General features: G+C 42.1%; 1 protein-coding gene across 1 annotated transcript in view; it reads right to left on the reverse strand.

Annotated features, from left to right (window-relative positions):
* The window catches only part of LOC119900204 (nardilysin-like), a 46,322-nt gene extending 22,112 nt beyond the window's left edge, over nt 1-24,210 (reverse strand). Inside the window, exons 1-13 of the mRNA XM_038714960.1 lie at nt 24,121-24,210; nt 22,298-22,520; nt 20,121-20,409; nt 16,778-16,859; nt 16,064-16,217; nt 13,832-13,905; nt 11,988-12,083; nt 11,615-11,737; nt 9,399-9,456; nt 5,650-5,723; nt 5,288-5,357; nt 5,110-5,187; nt 4,890-5,010 (exon numbers count right to left, since the gene is read on the reverse strand). Coding sequence (XP_038570888.1) covers nt 4,890-5,010; nt 5,110-5,187; nt 5,288-5,357; nt 5,650-5,723; nt 9,399-9,456; nt 11,615-11,737; nt 11,988-12,083; nt 13,832-13,905; nt 16,064-16,217; nt 16,778-16,859; nt 20,121-20,409; nt 22,298-22,506 — 1,428 coding nt within the window. The 5' untranslated portion in view covers nt 22,507-22,520; nt 24,121-24,210. The remainder of the gene's footprint in view (nt 1-4,889; nt 5,011-5,109; nt 5,188-5,287; nt 5,358-5,649; nt 5,724-9,398; nt 9,457-11,614; nt 11,738-11,987; nt 12,084-13,831; nt 13,906-16,063; nt 16,218-16,777; nt 16,860-20,120; nt 20,410-22,297; nt 22,521-24,120) is intronic.
* Nucleotides 24,211-25,459: the final 1,249 nt, after the last annotated feature.

Genomic DNA, 25,459 nt, shown 5'->3' on the forward strand with positions numbered 1-25,459 from the left:
AAAAAAGTCTTCAATAATTCTTTTCCTACAAGAAGTTCAAATCTCAATCTCAGTCAAACTGTGATCAGTAAATGCCCTGCCGAGTTTTTAAAGTAGACATGTTAGTTAGTTTTGTACCATTTCTATATATATTTTTCAAGAGGCCCCCAAAAATATATATTTTTTAAAAGTCCCATTGAAGACTTTTGGGAAATCTCCTCCCTTTTGTGTGCGTGGGCGAATTAATATCAGATTTTAACCATCGTAGTGAGGACATCACTAGTTCAAAGGACTGTTTATTAGTTAGGACTTGGTTTTAAGGGACTCGTGTGACAGTGGGGGAGCCCGAGAGTTACGACCAAGGTTATTATAGTTTAGGATTTTTCATCAGTTTTTATATTTAATTCATTTTGACTTTATTTTAAATTTCAGTTTTGTTTTAATTAGTTTTTTATGTGGGTTTGCTAGTTTAGTTTGGCTTTTGTTAGTTTTAGTGTTAGTTTTAGTCTTTGTCGCTGCAGGATGCCAAGCTCAGCTCATTCACCAAACATTAAAACACAAGTAAAATCATTAGAAATAATGCAGATTTGTGAAAAGCGACAACTTTTTGAAGCTATCTGAATCTTGTACATAGGGGCCCAAACACTAAGCATGCATATATGCATATATATATCTCATCAACACTGACAAAGAAACAACTTCTAGCTCAGTGTGCACAAACGGCAGCTCCTATCACAACAGATTGATGAGGTACAACAAATATGCTACGGCAAGGGGGAGTCAGGACGACAGGTCAGCGGGGAGATGTCATCACCATCCCCAAGCCCCAACAACAACAACAAGCCCTTACGGCACAGAATCACTCAACATAAGGGCGACTGACCTACGATTGAAGATCATAACCAAGCTGGACCCCCAAGCACTACGACCAAGATTGCCAAGGCTAAGTGAAAAGTACCCTCTGAAAGTCTGCTAGAAGACGTGAATGCAGCACTACATACTATCCCTACTAAAGCCATAACCGAGACCAATGAGCTGATGTACGCCACAGCAACAGTGATCCTAGAGATGCTTGGCTATAAGATGAACACCACAAGCCACAAAGAGCATTACCCCCCCATGGAGGAGAAGGATAGAGGCCAAGATCAAGGCAACACGAAGAAAGGTTAGTCAGCTCTCAGAGCTACAGAAAGGTGCAAGGAAGGGGCTACCTAAGAAATACAACAAGCTGTCGATACCTGAGGCTCTGGAGACTGACAAACAAAGACTCACCGCTCTGGCTACCCGCCTAAAGAGATACAAGGGAGAAGCAGGAGCCAGGAGAATAAACCAGATGTTCTCCACCGAACCATCCAAAGTGTACTCTTAGTGGCAGGGTAATAACACAAGATCAGATCCACCCAGGGCTGAGACTGAACAGTACTGGAAGAACATATGGGAGAAAGAGGCATCCCACAACACCAATGCTCAGTGGCTAGTGGATCTAAGAACACATCACAGCAATCTCCCAGAACAAGATCCAGTAACCATTACAACAGCAGACATCCAAGAAAGAGTGGCAGGTATGAAGAGCTGGACAGCACCAGGCCCTGACATGATCCAAGAAACTAACTGCACTCCATGAACGCACTCCTGATGATGGATGGGACCCACCCAGAATGGTTAACCCAAGGACGGACAGTCCTGATCCCAGAAGGGAACAATCCCATCCAACTACCGGCCAATAACCTGCCTCTGCACAACAGGGAAGCTCCTGTCAGGCATCATAGCGGCTAAGATGAGTAGGCACATGACTCAATACATGGACAGAGAAGGGAATGGGTAGTAATACCAGGGGAGCCAAGCACCAGCTACTGGTTGATAGAGCAGTCACTCGAGACTGCAAGACCAGGCAGACCAATCTGTGCACCGCCTGGATTGACTACAAGAAAGCTTACGACTCAGTGCCACATACTGGAATACTGGATACTGGAATGCTTGGAAATGTACAAGATCAACAGGACACTAATAGCCTTCATCAAGAACTCAATGGGGTTGTGGAAAACACTATCACCGCTGCTGTTCTGCATAGGCCTGAACCCCCTCAGCCAGATCATCACAAAGACTGGCTACGGATACCTGTTCTGAAGTGGAACAACCATCAGTCACCTCCTCTACATGGATGACATCAAGCTGGATGCCAGAAATGAGCGAGACATCGACTCACTGATCCACACGACCAGGATCTACAGCAACGACATTGGAATGTCGTTCGGACTGGACAAGTGTGGTCGCATGGTATCAAAAAGAGCGAAGATGATCAGAACCGAGGGGACTGAACTACCAGAAGGCCACATTGCAGATGTTCGGGACAGCTACAAATACCTTGGGGTGCCGCAGGCTAACGGAAACCATGAGGAGGCAGCAAGGAAGTCCACCACGGCCAAATACCTACAGAGAGTGAGGCAGGTCCTGAAAAGTCTGCTGAATGGGAAAAACAGGATCCGAGCCATCAACACATACGCCCTGCCAGTCATCAGATACCCCGCTGGTATAATAAACTGGCCAAAGGAGGAGATAGAAGCTACTGACATCAAGACGAGAAAGCTCCTCACAATGCACGGAGGGTTTCATCCCAAATCCAGCACCCTGAGACTGTACACCAAGCATAGCGAGGGAGGCCGAGGGCTAGTGAGTGTCAAGACCACTGTCCAGGATGAAACGACGAAGATCCAGGAGTACATCAGGAAGATGGCCCCCAAGGATGAAGGGCTTAGTGAATACCTCAGGCCGCAGAAACCCGAGGGTGAGAGCAGGGAAGATGACGAACCTTCATGGAGGGACAAGCCGCTGCACAGCATCACATACCACAGACAAATAGAAGAAGTGGCTGATATCAAGAAATCCTACCAGTGGCTGGAAAATGCTGGACTTGAAGGACAGCACAGAAGCACTAATCATGGCAGCACAAGAACAGGCACTCAGTACAAGATCAATAGAGGCTGGGGTCTACCACACCGGGCAGGACCCCAGGTGCAGACTGTGCAAAGGAGAAGTGCTCACTAACACAGATTTTGACCGATTTGTGAACAATATTTGAGAGAAATAGGCCTTTGAGCCTTAGATCTTTGAGTTCAGCTCATGATGAATGGGGGCAAAAACAAAAGTGTTCATAATTTGTTCAGTGTAGATAGATCGATCTACATATTGGAGGTACAAGAACAGGCACTCAGTACAAGATCAATAGAGGCTGGGGTCTACCACACCAGGCAGGACCCCTGGTGCAGACTGTGCAAGGAGGCCCCTGAGACAGTACAGCACATAACAGCAGGGTGTAAGATGCAGGCAGGAAGTGCGTACATGGAACGCCATAACCAGGTAGCTGGCATAGTGTACAGGAACATCTGCCATGAGTATGGGCTGGAAGTCCCAAGGTCAAAATGGAAGACACCTCCTAAGTTAGTTGAGAATGACCTGTGGGACTTCAAGGTCCTGACTGACAAACTGGTGATGGCTAACAAACCAGACATCGTGTTGATCGACAAACAGCAGAAGAAGGCTGCAGTGATAGATGTGGCGATACCAAGAGACAGCAACATCAAGAAGGAGGAACACGAGAAGCTTGAGAAACACCAAGGGCTGAAAGAGGAGCTAGAAAAGATGTGGAGAGTAAGAGCAACAGTGGTGCCAGTGGTGATCAGAGCACTGGAGACTACAGCAGATTCCAGGTAAACATCAGGGGTCTCTGTCCAGAAGAGTGCAGTCCTAGCAGTTAAGATACTGCGCAGAACCCTCAAACTCCCAGGCCTCTGGTCGAGGACCTGAGCTTAAGGATGACACCACCCTGCAAGAGAGGGGGTATTTTCTATATATTTGAAGTAGTAACACATTGTACATACAGAAAACCTTAAGAGCTAAACTACCCCAATCCTAATCCTACTACCCAGTGGTCCCAAGAAATTCAAACATCAGCCTCTAGCTCCATCATTGGAAAGCGGTTATATTAAAATCTAAACCTTTATTAATCAAAAAATCGATATTAAAACAACGTGAAGCACAAAGAGACAGGCTGGCTGAGATATCAGTGAGTCCATGAAACACACACTATCTGACATGCAGTAAATATAATGACGAGCAGACACGTTAACCCAGCGCAGTGGGCAAGTTTATCCCACACTCAAGGTGAGCTCTAAGTCAGACCATCAGAACGGAACAAGGAAAAGAAAACCACCAAGACAGCGACTCTCTACCTGCAACTCAAACTAAACCAAACACAACTCTGTACAGTTGTTGCATTCATGTTATTTTGTACACGTGTATGCATAAAAGATGATAGAAAATATGTTCAAATCCCACCAACTACGCAGCTGATCCCTACCTGGGTCTAAGTTAGCCCTAACTTTACATGGGGCTCTCCCCGTTACAGCGGTCAGTCCGGACAGACCAGCTGCCCCTCTACGTCAGTTCCCCCGGCTTCATATCCACTCGAAATGTAGGCTTATTACGTCCTATGAAATAAATAAATAAACAAACAAAAACTAAGGACTTTTACTCTTTCATTTTAGTTCGTTTTAATTAGTTCTACAAACCTACAACACAGTTTGTTATCGTTTTTTTGTAAAGCCTCGTTTTTATTTTTATTTCAGTTAACGACAATATTTTTTCACATCTAGTTCTCGTTATTTCGTTCGTCTTCGTTAACGATAATAACGGTGGTTACGACTTGGTTTTGGGGTTCAGGTTACATTTAAAGTAAGGCTTAAGATTAGCCATGTAGCTGTGATGGTTAAGGAAACGTCTTCGAGTATCTTCAACAGAGTTCAGTTGCCCTTGATTTTAACCCACCTTGGATAACCTGGTTTTAATGTTTAGGTTATAATTAGTCTTCACATGTAAATAAAAGAAAAACATGTGTGTGTGTGTGTTTTGACCTGGTAGAAGTTCTGGTAGCCCTGGTCGGTGAGGGTGATGGAGATGGAGAAGATGGAGTAGGTGGTGTTCTGGTCGAAACCCGTCTCACTGTTTCCTCCAAACAGAGCCAGAGCCCAGCACCTGGGGGCGAGCACACACACGGAGTGTATACCATGAGAACCTGCTTATTTAATATTTAAATATAACAGTTTATTATATTTTATTTTAACATTTACTCACTTCTTCCTGAGCTGAGACAGGATGCTGCCGGTTCCTTCGTGTCCGATCAGCCAGGAGATGTAATGAAGAGGCTTCACTCTGACAGAATTAAAGATTATTTTTAACATTTTCAAAGCTGCACCTGTACCTTTTAATACCTTTTCATTGTTGGTGGGTTTTAAAGTTGTACTGGACTCACCTGTAGTGTTTCCCCTGCGGCGGTACGGCCCAGCTGATGGTCAGAGCGTGAACCTTCCTCACAGGAACCACTGAAACACATGTTTATATATTAGTACGTGTGCAGCGATCATAAATCAGTACTGCAAAATGATTCATATGAAAATTATAAGATTATATCTCTCAAATGAATTAAACAATTTTCATGTGATATAGAAAATCAAGTTAACTTAGGAAAACACTTTATTGATCATGCAGCATCGAACGGATCAGACCAGATGAAGTATTTACAAAAAATACTAAGTAAAATTACACCATTAAACAATATGAGGAACAAATACAGTAAGAATAATACTAATACTACTGAATAATAATATATCTGACCTCTGTAGAGTTTGTTGAAGGCTGGCGTGTCAAACGGCTGCTGGAGGTGAGAGAAGTCGACTCGGGGTTCATGGCTGGAAACAAACACACACAAAAAAGGTTTTATTCTATTTCAACTTTTATTTAGAGTAACACTGCAAACTAGATCCTGATCGATAAACCAGCATGCAGATATTATCGGCCAATAAGACATGACTGCAGATAAATCGGAGCGCTCACAGGGCTGAATCCGACCCAGTGTCCTCACATTAAAAGCAGGATAGTGGCTGACGCAAGCAACGGAGAAAACAGGCGTGTGCTTCATTTCTAACTGAGTTTTGACACTGACAGTAAGGCAATGAAAATTTGATTTATTAGCAATTAATTTAATCGAAAAACTTACATATAGCCCCCTTTAAGAAAGAAACTGAGAGACAAAAGACAGATCCTTCAATAATGTTATGAATGTTGTTGCATATTTTGTCCACCAGAGGGCGCCCTGCAACTTCCCTGCTGCAAATCCAACACAAAACACAGCAGCTGTACTTTTGTTCAAAGTACTGTTCATGACAATAAAAAATAAAATTTTAGGAACCACATTATGTCATGTTATCTTTATTAACTTTTGTGACTACACATAACAAATTAGGAAAGATCTTTGTTCATGTCACGTGTTTCGGATTTTAAAATCCTCTCGGTGTTTCCTATTTCTAGTAGCTAATTTCTTATTTCACCATTTTAGTTTAACTTCATTCTCAACTTTAGTGAGCGCTCACTAATTGAATCCGCTCCCTTTCCCTTCAGTTCTGTTTTCCCCAACACTCGCACACACCTCAAACACACCTGCTGGCCCCGCCCCTCCCCATCTGCTCTGTTGAGTCAGTGAAAACAGGGTACTCCCAGGATCCTCAATGTAAGACCTTTTTAAGACCTTTTTAATACCACCTAGGATGAAATTTAAGGCCAACTTCAATGTGTTAATGGAAAATCTGTATACATTTTAAGAAAGTTACTATTTACGAAGTTACCTTTATTTAATAAAACATACATTCACCTAAAGGATTATTAGGACACCATACTAATACTGTGTTTGACCCCCTTTCGCCTTCAGAACTGCCTTAATTCTACGTGGCTTTGATTCAACAAGGTGCTGAAAGCATTCTTTAGAAATGTTGGCCCATATTGATGGATAGCATCTTGCAGTTGATGGAGATTTGTGGGATGCACATCCAGGGCACGAAGCTCCCGTTCCACCACCTCCCAAAGATGCTCTATTGGGTTGAGATCTGGTGACTGTGGGGGCCATTTTAGTACAGTGAACTCATTGTCATGTTCAAGAAACCAATTTGAAATGATTGGAGCTTTGTGACATGGTGCATTATCCTGCTGGAAGTAGCCATCAGAGGATGGGTACATGGTGGCCATAAAGGGATGGACATGGTCAGAAACAATGCTCAGGTAGGCCGTGGCATTTAAACATCCCCCACACCATTACACCACCACCACCAGCCTGCACAGTGGTAACAAGGCATGATGGATCCATGTTCTCATTCTGTTTATGCCAAATTCTGACTCTACCATCTGAATGTCTCAACAGAAATCGAGACTCATCAGACCAGGCGACATTTTTCCAGTCTTCAACTGTCCAATTTTGGTGAGCTCTTGCAAATTGTAGCCTCTTTTTCCTGCTTGTAGTGGAGATGAGTGGTACCCGGTGGGGTCTTCTGCTGTTGTAGCCCATCCGCCTCAAGGTTGTGCGTGTTGTGGCTTCACAAATGCTTTGCTGCATACCTCGGTTGTAACGAGTGGTTATTTCAGTCAAAGCTGCTCTTCTATCAGCTTGAATCGGTCGGCCCATTCTCCTCTGACCTCTAGCATCAACGAGGCATTTTCGCCCACAGGACTGCCGCATACTGGATGTTTTTCCCTTTTCACACCGTTCTTTGTAAACCCTAGAAATGGTTGTGCGTGAAAATCCCAGTAACTGAGCAGATTGTGAAATACTCAGACCGGCCCGTCTGGCACCAACAACCATGCCACGCTCAAAATTGCTTAAATCACCTTTCTTTCCCATTCTGACATTCAGTTTGGAGTTCAGGAGATTGTCGACCAGGACCACACCCCTAAATGCATTGAAGCAACTGCCATGTGATTGGTTGATTAGATAATTGCATTAATGAGAAACTGAACAGGTGTTCCTAATAATCCTTTAGGTGAGTGTATATTATAACACTCACATTCATATTTCATACACTAAAGCTTTTTGTGGTGTATTTGTACTCTGATAACAATGAATCAAATTGAATCAAGGGCGTCACTGTGTTGTGACGATACACTTAGCTCACATGCATGATTCCCAATTTTGGGTTCATGAGAACAAGGCAAGAATTTTTGACAATATTTTAACACTATTTTGATTAAATATTCAATGCTTATATAAATGGAAGGTCTGGGGGTCCTCCCCTACAAATTTTGAGCATTAAACACTTAATTTCCTGCATTCTGGAGACATTTTCAGTAAATTCAGGTGACAATTCAAACAGAATATAATGCAGCTTGTTTTTTAGCTTTTTTTGGAAAATGCACATTTGTTTCTTCTATATTTATATTGCATGTTTTCTTATTGTGCAAATAAACCTTTCTCAAAGAATTTATTTGTTTTTTAATATTTCTTGTTGCAAGCTATTTTTCAGAACATATTTAACAAATGATTTTTTTTTTTTTTAAGTGATGAAAACATGTCCCCAGCGTCCCCAGTGTAAACGATACCTATGAAATGAATACAAGAACTCTTATGGTGTGAAACCAAAAATACAAAACTGTGCAGTTTGAGTTGTTATAATTAGCTACACCTTTGCTAGATAAGGTAATTTATTATTATATAATCAGAGATTATTCGTCCTGTTCTGTCTTTGCATCTAAAGGCTGCTTGAAATACAGTAGGCTTTTCCTCGTCCCGGTGATCGGCCCATCTGGGTGATGTAAAGTTTAATGTGCGTTAGCATGTTGGCTGTTTCCATTCATTCTGCAGCAGGTCTTCCATTAGCGCTCGCCACAGTGTGACTGACTCGCATGCCGATCCGCTTGTTGTGCTAACCTCACCGCCCTCAGCCTCGACCCCCAACTTGTCCGTATCTCTGGCCTTCTGAACTTCAGACACTTGCCCATTCTGAGTCGACGAGCTTGTTGGCACGACAGAGACGTTTGTTTTATTTCCAAACAACTGACTGACTCGCGCCAGAGCTTGGATGCCAGAGCTCGTGCAGCGAGAACACTCCACAGTCCAGAGCGTAAAGCTAAACCCTGACGTAAAAACAGTAACGTTACCTGCGCCGCAGTTTAACATCAGAGTCACATCAAAGAGAGTAAATTGTAAAGACACACAAAAAGTATTTATTTATGACGTTACGGCATTTATTTAATCATAAGAAAAGACCTTTATAAATGAAATGTAATACTTTTAAGGCCTTATTTTTAGAGTATTAAATTTAAGACTTTTTCAATACCCTGGAAAAGATACAGAACCCGTCATCTGGATTTTTTTCACCCACCATTTTGTCAATCGAAATCACCGAGACCAACGTGGCAGCAGGTCAATTCTATGTGTGGGAAACACTGTAAATTACATTTCTGCACGACCATTTCTTGTTGTTCATCGTCCAACATGCTGTGCGCACCAACATCAGTCTTGCTGTAGTTTGAAGACGAGAAACTCATTCAGAAATGGAGTGAGCTTGCAGATTTGTGTTTGTTTCGGTTTGTGTTCTTACTTGTTGGGAACGTTGATGAAGATCTCTCTCACCCACTGCTCCAGAGTGTCCAGAGTCTCTAAACAACATAAAAACACTGTCAACACGTCTCTTTACAGCTTTACATCAGCTGCCTCCTGCTCATAGGCAGCAAAGGATGCTAAAGTTAGCATTGATGTAAAAGTGTCCAACAGAGTGTGTCACTGTGACATCACTGTTGGTTGTGGTTACCCAGGGTTTTATTAGGGCTGAACAATTAATCAAAATCTTATTGAAATATGGCTTACTGCAGTTTTCAAATTGCAAGAGATGCAATATTTGTTAAAGGTTCAGTGTGTGAGTTTTAGTGGCATCTAGTGGCGAGGGTTGTGTATTGCAACCATCCGTCCAGTCTACCACTGCCCCCCTAACCTTTCAAAGAGCGACAGCTACGGTGGCTGACAACAGCACAAAAGGTGTCTCTTCTGAGACAGCAGAGAGTGGCCAGTCAAGAAATGAGGTTACTTTGGGTAGATTTATTAAGAAATTATATTTACTGAATTATTCAGTAAAACCATATGTTATTGTGACTTGGCCACTGAGAGATAACGTGGAAAATGTGAGCCAAACACTGTCACGGTTTCTGCACCACAGTCCATTATAAACCACACATTAGATAAAGTTTATACAAACACTGACAAGGGAAATACGTTTGTTCTCTCTGTGATGATGGACCCTCGCCAAAACTGCCCGCCAACAATAATATCTGGCCCGCTGCCAGATTATGGTGCTTTGATAGTGGCAAAAAACATAAATAAATAAATACAGATCTCAGTCAAGGCAGCAACAGTTACTCAAATAATCAGTTCCAGTGTAGTGGTTTTGCCTACAAAATAGAAAAGTGTGAGAAGCTTGTTTACTGTAATGTTGTATTTGGATTTAAACTTTGAAAAATTCTGACATTAAAAGAGCTGTTGCCTGCTTGACACACCTCTGAAAGAGCCGTCAGAAGACGTGATTCCCCTAAATGTGCTCTGCCTGGAGATACTGGGGGAAAAAAAGCGTCCGTAGGTTGATGGACGAGGATCAAACACCGAAACAAAAAGAGTCCAGCAGTGACCTGAGAAACATTCACTGCAGAATTCATTTGTGGAAGAGAGAGAAAATAATCCTGTGGTGGGATCGAACCCTCAGCTCTTGGGTTGCAAGTCCTGCACCTCACCGACTGAGCTAACTGAACAAAATATTGGTATAAGTCAATAATGTCTCATATTCTCATCGACCATCTAATGGTCTTATTTGCCGACCCCTGCAGTATATTATTACTATTACTTCTTCTTCTTCTAAGGTTTATTATGTAAGGTCTTTACACACCACTGAAAACATAGTTATGGATCTTATATATTGCATTTCTCTCGATAGACCCTAAGAAATATTACACACTGAACCTTTAAAAGGCAAAATGTGCGTCAAAATACCATTTTAAATTACATATTGTTGTGCTGCAGAGGCGTCCTGGCCCCTTCATTTTCTACAGACTTAAGAAAACATCTTTGTTTGGTACAGATCCTGGCAGAATTCACACCATAATTCATTTTAATATGTTTGTCAATAAAAATTATTATACCCTCCAATATTGTAAATCATATCTCTCAAAATTATCGCAATTAGATATTTTTTCAAAATTGTTCAGCCCTACTTTTTACCCAACCACAACCCGACGTACTCCTATGGGGAGGCGATTGTGCCCATCAAAATGGCGTCCACATAAAGTGCGTCTTTTGCAAGAGACAGGCTCAAAGTGTTACACCAGGTGTCTGACGCCGGTGAAAGCGAAGGGAGAGGAGTTTGTTGTGCGTGTAGAGGAGCTGCTAGCAAGACTTTATTTCCTAATCCAACACAACAAACTCCTCTCTCTAACTCTGACTCACGTACCTACAACTCATTTTGACCCCAAAATACAGGAAAATGAAATTAAAATGTCTTAGATGTACTAACTTGGCCACCGTGCAGAGGATGGACACTTCTGATGTGGCTAACAATATGACCTTTCCTCCTCAGGGCAAACTTTACATGTTTCACCCTCTGTAGCAGTAAGGATTTAATTGTTTTCATGCATCCAACACGTTAACTTTCTTAATTAGCAGACCCGCTGTGAGTTTCACATCTTCGAACCTTCAAAACAAGCTGCAGTAGAAGAAAAAGCAGACATCTTCAAAGACCCCCTGAGGGAGTGATTATCTCCGGTGAGTTTGTACCTCTGGACTGAACGGCGAGCGTCATGTAATGAGCGGAGTAATATCTCCTCCAGAAGTCTCTGAGCCGCTGGTAGGTGTTGATCTGTTTCTCTCTGGGCTCGTGCTTTAATGTCTGAGCGTTACCTGAACAGGAACAGATGATCAATATAATGAGATGTGACATCAAACCACAAAGACATCCCTCCTTTTCAGGTCCATTCACTTGGAAATAGGAAATTTATGCCTATTTCATTACTGGAAAAGTAGAAGATAATAACATTTATGCGTCACAAAAGCTTTTTTTGTTCTTCTTCTTTATTGAAACAACAGATAAAGTCTCAGGGGTTTAGTGCAGAAGGCCCAGTGGGGAGGACTGTATGTGTGTTGTTCTTACCCCAGCAGAATTTGCTCATAGGGTGTCCTGGTTTAGCCAGACTCCCAAACAGCATCTCCTTTCGATGCGAGTCGGACGGCCTCGCTAACTGGTACTCTGAACAGGAAATGATAAAGAAAGAGCCGTGCAGGAAGGCAGAAAGAGAGAAAACACATTAAAATAAAGCGTGACTCTAGATGAGAAGTCTGGTAGTAGTATTTAGTCTTAGTCCTGTGTCAAATGTCCTGGTTAGTTTCTTTCATGTTTAGTCCACTGTTTACAATTTTTTAGTCTAGTTTTAGTTGACTAAAAGTTTTTTAGTCTAGTTTTAGTCATTAACCATCATTTTATTCTTTTAAAAGTGATGCGAACAGCAAATAAAAATGTAGAGAGAAGAGTTAAATGATGCCAGGAGATGAAACCAACGGAAAGCAGAGCTTGTGGTGAGAAACTGCAACAGTGACGAACTGAGACGCAGCCGAAGGTGAGCGGCTGTTAACATCAGCATGGACTGAGCGCGTGCAGCCTTTATTATACAGGAAGGCACATCAGGAAAAAAAGGCGTAAGCTTCTCTTTCTTTCACTTTGTTGTTGGCTTGTTTGGCTGCAAGCAAAACCATACAAATAGTAATTTTTTGCCGCGATCTGGTTACCAAGAGTATCGATTGAGGTATGGGTTTGACTGGAGACGTTTTGATTCTACTCGATAGTGTTGTAGTCAAGACCAAGACCGAGGGAGGGCGAGACCGAGTCAAGACCAAGACTTTTAGGGGCTGAGAGCAGTCAAGACCAAGACCGAGGGAGGGCGAGACCGAGTCAAGACCAAGACCGAGGGAGGGCGAGACCGAGTCAAGACCAAGACCAAGACCAAGACCGAGGGAGGGCGAGACCGAGTCAAGACCAAGACCAAGACCGAGTCAAGACCAAGACCAAGACCGAGGGAGGGCGAGACCGAGTCAAGACAAAGACCAAGACCGAGGGAGGGCGAGACCGAGTCAAGACCAAGACCAAGACCGAGGGAGGGCGAGACCGAGTCAAGACCAAGACCAAGACCGAGGGAGGGCGAGACCGAGTCAAGACCAAGACCGAGGGAGGGCGAGACCGAGTCAAGACCAAGACCAAGACCGAGGGAGGGCGAGACCGAGTCAAGACCAAGACCAGTTCCCTGCATTGCATGGCACGCAATAGAAAGATCCACTTTCCCACTAAAGCACCCACATACAAACAGTAAGAGCTGAAATCAACGTAAGCATCTTTAGGGAGGGGTGACTGCCGTTAATTAGGGTTACTGGTTGCATTTGAAGCAATATGTTTTACTTCCAATCAAAGTTAGGATGTTAACAAATCAGACAATGCATAAGCAATTTATTGATATTCCCAAAGTTACTTGGGATTAATTTACTTGAAATGTTGAGTTGTCAATGTCCGAGACCGAGAGCAAATGCGGTCGAGACCAAGACCATCAAAAAGTGGTCTTAAGACCAAGACCGGTCTCGACTACTACAACACTACTACTCGATACCATAAAGTTATAGAGTAGCGATACCCAATCCTACTGTTTTGAAGCCTCGTATTTGGCTTTTAGGCCGCCGCAAAAACAAATGAACAGCCGACTCCTCTAAATGGGACCATAATTTACTAAATGAACATCATGCTGTGTTGAAGAAGACTTGAAACTAGCGACTGAGACCATAAACTCATCAGGAAAGTGTTTACTGAGGGAATAAATCAGCTGAGAAGTAGAAACATTTTCTCAGACTTCTATACAATCACACTTCTTTGTGCAGCCGCTGGAGTCGCCCCCTGCTGGCTGCTGGAGAGGACGCAGGTTTAAGGTTTCACTTTCCTGCTTGATCTCAACTCACCGCTGTCGACAGCCTCCACCTCTCTGTCGATGGCATCTTCGATCATCAGAGGACAGATGAAGAACTGAGCCCACCTGCAACACAAACACACACAGTTTCAATGGTGTGTGAGCTCTTTCTTATTTTTATCTTCAAAGATCGTGTGAAAATGGAGACCTAGAAAGAACTGAAAACGGGAAATTTTACGAACTAGTGCTGAGATTACCAGTCGAATAACCAGTCAATTTGTTTATGTCATGTAACACACAGATCGTTCTCTGCTCCCAGCTTCTCAAATGTGATGTTTTGCTCTCTTTCTCTCTTCTCTTCTGTCAACTGAATATCTTTGTGTTGAATTGACTTACGAACACGTCACCTTGAACATGTGATGGGTATTTTTCGCTGACGTTTTATCGACCAAACAACAAACTAAAATGATTGAGTGATGAGTAAAATAAAAATTTGTTGCAACCCTACAGTAAAAATAATTCCACTCTGTGCTGGTGCAAAGAAACAATCACATTAGCTTCAAATGTTCTTCTGCAGACGGAACATTTGACTCTATAAACAACAACGTGGCTGCAGAGACTACATCAGCTGGCCTGTTGGAGAGCGGCTCAGTGCTCGTGGGGATCGTTAATGAACCAGTTGACCTCCCAACAGAGAGCCATATGGCCCACAAAGAGCTGCCATCAACAGAAACACAGGACACTGGCCTTCATGATGCGGGGGCGCCCAAAAACTCATGTTCTGACAGGAAACCTTGCGCACCAGCCTGTGGTTTACTGTCAATCAGTCTAAGGACCTATTTTGTTTTTTGTCTTTGTACTGTAAACATCTGAAAATTTAATTTAACCTGCACAAAAACGAGATAATTATGGTTCAGTTTCCCAGTAGGGCTGAACGATATTCAAAAAAATATGTAATTGCAATAATTTTCACTGAAATTGATGTTGCGATATGATTTGCAATATTCAAACAAATTATCATGTTAATAATAATTAGACAAAGATATTTTCTTAAAGAGGTCACATTATGCTCATTTTCAGGTTCATAATTTTATTTAGGGGTTGCTGATTTTCATTGTTGCGCAAAATTGAATAAGGAATTCTAAAGTAGTGTATTGCACACTTTTAATTTAAATGTACTGCTATATACACTAAAGTGTAATAACATGTGGTTTAACACTTTAAACTAATTTTACCAGCAGTATCCCCTTTACACAGCAGCAATAAAGTATTTCTTGTAAATCTCAACTTAAACATTAACGTAATCAAATCAAATATTAAACCTTAGCTATTTGCCGCTGCCAGGGCGTTACCTTTTATCTAGATTGTTAAAACAAGTCAGAGTCCAGTTTTCTTGGGGGGGGGGGGGGGGGGTTTCTGAACAGGTATAAGCAGAAACATTTAATTTGTTTTTTGATCAGGGAGATAACGATAAAACAATTAGAAGATCTTGTTTTATCACATTGCGATAATATTGCAAATGCAATTAATACTTCAGCCCTAATTCAGCGCAAGTGAGCAACAGACTTTCAAAATAATAATAATAAACTTTTTTAACGTGCTATAAAATTATTTTTCGGGGTTAATTAATTAATGCGTTATTGCGTTAACGTGCCCAGCCCTAAATAAGAAATATTAAAATCAACTGTTTACCAATCTTTTTAGTTTAGCATTTTCCTAAAATTTCTCAGCTCCTCTGGGAGGCTGTTCCACAGCGGTGGACCTTTTACATCATAAGCTGCCTCTTCATATTTCTTTACCATCAGGGTTACTAGAAGGGCAGCGGCCAAAGAATATGATTTGCAGGCCAGGACTAATTTAAAATGGTATTTTAACACACGTTTCACCTTAAAGAAATATTGCCCCAGTAACAGGGGTGGAGGAAAAAAATAAAAAATCGATACAGCATAGTATCGCAATATTTTCTGTGGCAACACTGTATCCATACGCGGACGCAAAGTATCGATCTTTTATTATATAAATTGTACATGAGAATTTTACTTTTTTGGTACTATAATAATAAAATCAATTGCTTTTTCAGTCCCCTAGAAAAACACATTGTGTTTAAAGCCGCAAAAATATTGTATCGTGATAATATTGTATCGTGATAATATCGTATCGTGGGGCCTCTAGTGATTCCCACACCTAGTCAGTAAGCCACACTGCGATTTCGATTATCTGTTCAGCCCTAGCTCCCTGCGTCTCCCCGGTGAAGGAAGTGGGAAGTTCACAGAGGTAAAGTCACCTGTCGAGCGCCTCTTTGAAAAACTTCTTCTGCACGTCGAACTGGAAGATGGTTCTCTCACAGTCGGTGGAGGCGTTGTCGCTTCCGCCGTGCTTCTTCAGGAAGGCGTCGAAGCCGTTCTCCGCTGGGTATTTCTCACTGCCCATGAACACCACTGAACATCAGGGAGGAGGAAAGCAACAAAAAAAAGTGATTAATATCCAGAAACACACACAACAGGAAAACAGACGCACCAACAGACTGGCTTTTGTTCCAAGTTCTATCCAAACCTCGCTTCTCTGCTCACTCACTTTTTATCAGCAAAGAACATTAAAGAAAACATTCAAGTAGAACTGACAAATACGCCATTTAAAATAACTGTATCAGCTAATTAACATGAATTCATTAAGGGCTAAAATAAAACTTTTTATTGTTGTTTGGTTAATGTGCAGGCCAGTTTCTGAACTGCCCAAAGATAGATTGTGAGTGGATTGTGGGTTTCTGTAATTCAACAGACAGAGTGCCGACTTTTCTGCAAGTAATATTCATACTTCTCTGTGTGTATTTTTGAGCTCCAACACACATTTTGAAAGCATTTCCTTCCTCATAAAACATCTGGAAAGCAGATCTGTCGAATGTCATGTGATGAGAAAGGAGCTTAATGAAGGTAGTCAGACAGCTGTAATTAATAAGAATCTAGTCTTTTCAGACTCGGCTCTCTTCTGTTGGACTCACTGTGTTCCAGGAAGTGGGCAAGGCCGGGCAGGTCTTCTGGGTCACTGAAGCTCCCCACACTGATGCACAGAGCAGCTGCCGCCTGGAAACACACAAAAAAAGTGTGATCAGATCCACTCATTCAGGGTTATTTTGGGGTGAATACTGAGATCAAGATTATTTACTTAGAAAACTTCATGCATTTACTGAACTTTAAAAATCGAATGCTTCATTTATAAAAATTGTTTTACACTGATCAGCCATAACATTATGACCACCTGCTGGTCTCCGTTTTTAATCACCAAAATAGCCGTGACCCATGGAGGACTAGACTGCACTGCGTCTGCTCTGTGTGTTCTGACACCTTTCTGTCAGAACCAGCATCAACTTCGTCAGCAGTTTGACCAACTGTAGCTCGTCTGTTGGATCGGACCACGCGGACCAGCCTTCGCTAACCCAACATGCATCCACGACCCTGTTGCTGTTTCACCACTTTTTCCTTCCTTTGACCGCTTCTGATAGGTACTGAGCCCTGCAGAGCGGTTTGGAGATGCGTCGTCTAGCCATCACAGTTTGGCCCCTGTCAGTTACTCAAATCCTTACACTCGCCAAATTTTTCCCGCTTCTGACACATCAACTTTCAGGAGGCAGACACCATCTCCACATTTAAGAGTAGGCTTAAGACTTTCCTCTTTGATAAAGCTTATAGTTAGGGCTGGCTCAGGTGAGTCCTGAACCATCCCTTAGTTATGCTGCTATAGGCCTAGACTGCCGGGGGATTTCCCATGATGCACTGAGCTCCTCTCTCCTCTACTTTCTCTCCCTCTGTATGCAACCTCATCCCATTATTGCATGTTACTAACACAACTTCTCCCCTTTCCGGTAGTCTTGTGCTTTCTCGTCCCTCTCCTCTCTCCTCCTATCACTTCCTGCAGGTTTTCTGGCTCTGGAGCTGTGGAGTCTGGATCTGTGGTTGCGGGTCAGCTGCTGCCCCCGTGTTCCTGCTCGACACCCTCTGCTGCAACGACTATTGTTACTAGTCTTATTGTTATTATTGTCTTCATCGCCTTCATCTCATCACGCCTGGATTATTGCAACAGCCTTTTCACCTGTTTAGCCCAAAAATCTATTGATCGACTCCAGACTGTCCAGAACTCAGCTGCCAGGCTTTTAAACAGAACAAAGAAATATGACCACATTACTCCTATTTTAGCTTCATTACACTGGCTCCCAGTATGTTTTAGAATTGATCACTTTTAAAGCTCTTCATGGCCTCTCGCCTTGTTATATTTCTGAACTTTTAGTCCCATACGCACCAGCACGTACCTTGAGATCCTCGGGCAGAGGTCTGTTGTCTGTTCCAGAGTCTCGACTGAAAACTAAAGGGGACAGAGCGTTTGCTGTCAGGGCCCTGAGGCTCCGGAACAGCCTGCCCGAGGAAATCAGGTCGGCTGAGTCAGTGAACTCTTTTAAGTCCCTTCTTAAAACATACTTTTATAGGAGAGCTTTTCCCGATCTTATATGACTTTATTTTATCCCTTTATTTTATTCTATTTTACTAATTTTATATTTATCTTAAACGTGTATTTTAGTCTTTTCAATGTTTTAATGCTTTTATCTTGTATTGTTTTTTTGTATTATTGTCTCTTGGGTATTATTGTCTTTTACACTTGTTAAAGCACTTTGTAACTTGTCTTTGAAAAGTGCTCTACAAATAAAGATTATTATTATATTCTTAATCCGCAGGGTTTAATATAGAGTTGGCCCAACCTGTGCAGCAATTACAGCTTCAACTCTTCTGGGAAGGCTGTCCTCAAGGTTTAAGAGTGTGTTCATTGGAATTGTTGAACATTCTTCTAGAAGCGGATTTGTAGGTCGGTCACAGATGTTGGCCTTCTCGGCCTGGCTCGCAGTCTCCACTCTAATTAATCCCTAAGGTGTTCTATCAGGTTGAGGTCAGGACTCCATCTCCACACTCATCCATGTCTTTATGGACTTGCTTTGTGCACAGTCATGCTGGAACAGGAAGGGCCATCCCCAAACTGTTTCCACAAAGTCGGGAGCATAACATTGTCCAAAATGTCTTTGTATCCTGAAACATCAACACTTCCTGTCACTGGAACTAAGGGGCCGTGCCCAACCCCTGAAAGACAGCCCCACACCATAATCCCCCCTCCACCAAACTTTACACTTGGCACGATGCAGTCAGGAAAATACTGTTCCCCGGGCAACCGCCAAACCCAGACTCATCCCAGAACAACACTGCTCTAGTGTCCAGTGGCGGCGGGCTTCACACCGCTGCATCAGACGCTTTGCGTTGCACTTGGTGATGTGAGGCTTGGACGCAGCCGCTCGGCCATGGAAACCCGTTCCATGCAGCTCTCTACGGACTGTTCTTCAGCTCATCAGATGGCCACACGACGTTTGAAGGTCTGTAGCTATTGGCTCTGCAGAAAGTTGGCGCCAAAAATTACCTCCGCCCACAACGGGCTCTCGCATGTGCCCCTAAAAACAGATAAGCCTACGTGCAATGAGAAAAATGTTTTATGAGCAATCTGCAAGTAACTTTTAACAACCTACCATAACCCAAGGATTAAATAAATAAAAACAACCCACAGAAATGAAACGGCTGTAACTGGATTTAATATTCAACACGTGGTAAAAAGTATACTGTTATATGAAATTGTAATGAATCTAGTATTTAATATATTATAGTAAACTATACTCTTTATCTAATACACTCGTGTACAGTTCCTCCTCCAGGTTGTGAATAGAGACAGATTAGACAGACGTCCATTGAGCCGATGCCAGTGTGCCAATATGTGCTGCTTCAAGTCGCCTCCTCTGTAGAGCAACACGCTCCCCTTGTTCTGTTTTACTAGTTATTGTTATAAATATTGCTTAACTTTGTTCAAGTTGAGAAATACACATTTTAAAATGTCAGTATTTCGCACATTCCTTCATAATCAAGCAAGTAGACTCAGAGTACCATTTGTTCATTATAATCAAATCGCAACATGACTTTTTCTCCAAATCATGCAGCCCTAGTGGCAACCTATCACGGTACCACGCTTGAATTCACTGAGCTCCTGAGAGCGACCCATTCTTTCATAAATGTTTGTAGAAGCAGGCTGCAGCCTAGGTGCTTGATTTTATACACCTGTGGCTCATGGAAGTGACTGGAACACCTGAATTCAGAGGGGGGTCCTAAAGCTTTTTGGTATAATATAGTGTATCTTATTCCAGCTGAGACACAAAGACAGGAAGTCAGAAAGTACTGAGAGATGAACGAACACGTTTTTGAGGACAAAGCCTCATCACAATCCGAGACTAAACACACCCGCTGATTTCGCTCGTCACCCACCTGCTTCTCAGAGCTCCCTCTCTTCTTCTTCCCTGCGTTGTCCTCGTCCAGCTCATCAAAGTCGCTGTCCTGCTCTTCCTCCACAGCTTCCTCCTCGTCCTCCTCAGACCCCTCACCGGAATCCCCTTCTTCCTCCACAGCTTCCTCCTCCGCCGCCGCCTCCTCCTCCTCCTCCTCCTCCTCCCCGTCCTCCTCCTCGTCCTCTCCGTTTGCGCAGCCTCGTTTCCCGTCAGCCCCGCTGAAGTCCGAGATGAGGAGCGCTCGGAGGCCGTTACTCAGCTCGATGTACCTGCGGAGAGCGGGACAGGATCAATATTCAAGCATTGTCCCGTCAGTTTATGTATAAAGCACATTTAAAAACTACCAATGTTGAACAAGGCAGGAACGAAACACAGACTCACCTAAGAATAAAATCAGTTTTAAGATGAGACTTTGGGGGATGACCTGATAATAAAATAGCGTTACTTTCGTCAGATGAAACTAAACAAAATATGTTCATCAACAACCTTTTTTTCCCCTGATTAATGACGAGACAATGTCGTTAGACGCTGACTGCGACTTTATTAACATGCAATACTGTTGACGGAAAATGACGAGACAAAAATGTAATTCATAAAATAAAAACGTTAATAAAATCACTCTCTCTTTTTGTCAGTATAATGCGGAGACAAAATATTACAGTCGATACTCTGGTGATGAACACAACATGCTCGGGCGACAGAGGCGTTCAGACATTTGGTCCCGTTTCAAATACAGTGAGGCGGAGAAAAAAAAACAGAGTGCCTAATTATATCTGACGGCAATGTAGTTATAAGATTTCTGGAAAACACTACGAACTTGAAGCGGCATATCAAGGTTAACCACCTGGGAATTGAGGTAAGTTAATGTTTCCTTTGCAATAAAAATGAAAACAAAGCAACATTCAAATCTTATAAAACATTTTATCTACATGTGAGATGAGTGAAATAAAGACTAAAACGATAAATATGGTTCGAGCAGATTGACCTAAATGCTAATCAAAATTATACTAATGGGTATGAAAAGACTAAAATGATGGTTAATGACTAAAACTACTCTACAGTTCTTTTGATTCTCTTTTGAGTAACATCTGACTAAAATATACAGACTTTTAATCAACAAAAAATAAAATAAAAATTGCGTACAGTGGACTAAATATGACAAAAACTAACTAGGACATTTGACACAGGACTAAGACTAAATTTTTAAATGGCTGACAAAATTAACACTATAATAAAAGGGAAGGTTTTGGTGACTGTGGCTCAGTTTATTTTTTCCTTGTAGCCCGTATTTGTTTTTTGGCACCATTAAAAGTAGCAGAATTATGCCGTTAGCAGCTCCTGTTAGCAGTGTAACCATGGATGTACAGAAAGCTGTCACTGGATTACTGCGATACTGAAGGAAACTTAAAAGCATTCTCAGGCAAGTTCTGCAGGTTTAACAAGCATCTTTTTTATATGATTTCCTAGCGGATTTAGAGACGTTTATTCACAATGGCCATCAGAGATAATGATGCCTCAGAAAATGCATCAGAAAGTGAAATAACTTTCAGTAACCAAATATGAATTTCATGTCTCTGTTCATGTTCAGCTTTCAAGTCTCCCACATTGGGGAAGCGCCTCACAGTTTGAAAACCTCTGACCACAGGAAATTCAAAACAAATATCAACAAAGGTAATTAACTCTACTGACCCTCTTGTGTTTAAAGATGCTCTGTATTTTTAAAGTTTTAAAGTTTCCCGAAAGCACTTTTAACCTGTGTTGTTCAGATCACAGTTCTCCACCAACTGTCCAACATCACAATGGCACAAAATCAGTTTTATTTATCTTCACTGGTGTCGCAAACAAATAAACAGGTCATGATGAGCGTTACTGGTCCAGACTGTTGTGAATAATGATGCACAGGTGACATCGGACATTTAATTCAGTTTACAATACACAGCTCTGTTTGAACTGCTGTCACGCATATGTGTTACCAAATTATCTTAAATTATTGCATGTATTGCATACGTACAAACAAATGCTGCGGAGGCCGCTTTCTTCACAGTCCATACAAAAAGCACATGGATTGAGCAAATTCAACAGCTGTTTATCTTTGAATTCACACTAAAGCTCACATCACAACACCCTGTCTGACGTTTCTGTCTTGATCTCTCCCACCTGTATTTCTTCGGGTCACTGGGTGATTTGACGATCTCTGGTTCTCCCTGGTTTTCTGCAGCGACTTCTCCACGTCCATCTCCAGCAGCCACCTGGGACCTGACATCCTGTGGCGGCGGCAGATGTGGCGGTGGCGGCTCACCCTGGTCTGGGGCAGATACCTGTCCTGGCACACTGCAGCCGCTCGCTGACTTGTTGGTCTGAGGCATTTTGACAGAATCCTCTGGGTGCAGGAGTATAAAGTGTTATAGATCATGTCACATCATATTCAGCATAAATCTTGTACATTTTCTCCCCGAGTGCGAGCCAGGCGTTATCGCTAACATCAGAGTTGGACCTCACTAATGTGCTTGTGTCTGAATGACAGCAGCAATGAAATATCTATATAACCTTGTAAAATGAATATTCGGGCAGCTGGTTGGACAAAACAAGCAACTTAAAGACTTCTACTTGGATTTTTGGAACTTGTTTTTTTCATTCCTTATTGCACCCTCACCTATTATCACCAGAATGCAGGAAATGAAGTGAGCTATTATCACCTATTATTAACCATTGTGGTGGTATTTGCCTTTTATGGGTGATCTGATGTAAAGCTCTTTGTGCATTGTTTTCACAAGTGCTTCATAAATTAAGCTTATTATATTATCGTGCAGGGCATGGCTCACTATTTTCTGTGATTTTTTATTTAAAATAATAAATACATTAATTGAAAAAGTAATGAAAAGATTAAAGGACTAGTATCTCACTGGTATCCAACCACTGCAGCTGAAAACACAAACAGGGAAATTGGTAATTAAAAGGATCAGGTGAATTACTTTATCAGATATTCACCTGATCTGACTAATGCATACTGTTGAAGTATCATATTAGCTTTGGCTGACTTTACAAAGCATTTTGGCACACAACAGTGGATTCTGTCCTGTCACTTACACTGAATTCACTTTAGTAAGGGATCTCTTCACAGCCTGTGTGGACACAAGCAATGACTACAGCATTTTACTCACATGCCCTTATGTACATTAAAGAGCTAATGTTTGAGGATAGTAATGAAAAGACCATTACTAGCCAAATCCCTGCAGCCAAGTTCCAAAACCTTGTGGAAAAGCGTTCCCAGAAAAGGAAGCTGTATCACTGCCCATTTGTTTGGCAAGAAATATTCAACAGTTAACAGATAGATGTAATGTTCAGGTAGAGTGATTTTCAAAAGATTAACCTTTACAATTGTAATTTCTGGATGAAATGTATACCGATTTATAAAATGTCGTCTACTTCCTTAAAATCTATCCAAATATTTAAATTTTATAAAGTAAGCTTTGGCCGATAACAGCCAGAATATAAATGTCTGATTTTATTGCTAGTAGTTTGGTTCGACGGTCGTCGCGCGATAGAACTGAATGGAACGTTGGTTCGGAATTTTAATACCATTCGCCAGCGAACAGAACCTGCAGTTAAAATTGAGTCAGTTTAACAGTCAGGTGCAACATAGCTCAATTGTCAGGAAATGCGGGGGACGCTAGTAGCAAGCTAACTGTTAGAGCTCACTTAAAATATTCACAAACACGTCACTACAATTACTGCAACTTCAAAGACGGGTGGTGATTAAGTTTGACCGTTTAATCGGATAGCAAGTTAGTAAGTTTAGCTACAGTTAGCGGTGAATTAGCTAGCTTCCAGTAATCCTGACTGTTCAACAGCTAGTTTAGCCACACTGACTAAAATACCAGTCGTTCAGTTTTTTCGTTAGCTTGTCAGCGGCAACTGAACTCTGAAATAATGACACGGCTGTTTGGTTTGTTGTAGTTTTATCGTAAGGAAACGCTCACCTTTGTTTCCGTTAGCTTAATGTTGGTGGAAGTTCGGAGTTTCAGTACAGCCGCCTAGCTTGGGTCAGATAGCGGTTAGCAAAAACAAAGCATGTGATTCGCTGAGAGCACGTCAATCACAGGCAAACGGGCCGTCCGATTGGTCGAATTTGTGACGTAAGAGGTCAAGTTTGATTGAACGACAGTGCAACAGAGGTGTAAAGTATTAACACATAGTGATTTTATGATGTAATTACAGGTGAAACTCAGTTCATTTATTTCAGTAATTCAACTTAAAAGGTGAAACTAATATATTATATAGACTTATTACATGCAAAGTGAGATATTTAAAGCCTTTATTTGATATAATTTCGATGATTATTGCATACAGCTTATGAAAACCCCAAATTCAAAATCTCAGAAAATCAGAAATTTAATAGAAAGTTAAGTGGAAGGGAAAAGTGTGGAAGAAAAAAGGTGCACAAGCAGCAGGGATGACTGTAGCCTGGAGAGGATTGTCAGGTAAAGGCAATTCAAATGTGTGGGGGAGCTTCACAAGGAGTGGACTGAGGCTGGAGTTTCTGCATCAAGAGCCACCACACACAGACGGTCCTGGACATGGGCTTCAAATGTTGTATTCCTCTTGTCAAGCCGCTCCTGAACAACAAACAAGCGTCTTACCTGGGCTAAAGGAAGGAAGCAAATTTTGTATCTCATTTGGAAACCAAGGTCCCAGAGTCTGGAGGAAGAACGGAGAGGCAAACAATCCAAGATGCTTGAAGTCCAGTGTGAAGTTTCCACAGTCTGTGTTGGTTTGGGGAGCCATGTCATCTGCTGGTGTTGGTCCACTGTGCTTTATTAAGTCCAGAGTTAGCGCAGCCGTCTACCATGACATTTTACATTTACAATTAGCTGACGCTTTTATCCAAAGCGACTTACAATTCCTATATATGTCAGAGGTCGCACGCCTCTGGAGCAACTAGGGGTTAAGTGTCTTGCTCACCTGGGTCTCTCACACCAAAGGCATAGTCTTATCCATTGCACCATCGCCATTTAGAGCACTAAATGCTTCCTTCAGCAGACGAGCTTTATGGAGATGCTGACTTCATTTTCCAGCAGGACTTGGCACCTGCCCACACTGCCAAAAGTACCAGAACCTGGTTCAATGACCATGGGATTACTGTGCTTGAATGGCCAGCAAACTGGCCTGACCTGAACCATTGCCAAGAGAAAGATGGAAGACATGAGACCGAACAAGAAGGATGAAGCATCCTGGTCTTCCATAACACCTCAGCAGGGCCACAGGCTGATAGCATCCATGCCACACCGCACTGAGGCAGTAATTCATGCAAAAGGCCCC

This window comes from Micropterus salmoides, unplaced genomic scaffold (assembly GCF_014851395.1).
Source record: "Micropterus salmoides isolate LMB-PRFRI ecotype aquatic unplaced genomic scaffold, ASM1485139v1 Ms_hic_scaffold_13, whole genome shotgun sequence".
Classification (NCBI taxonomy): domain Eukaryota; kingdom Metazoa; phylum Chordata; class Actinopteri; order Centrarchiformes; family Centrarchidae; genus Micropterus; species Micropterus salmoides.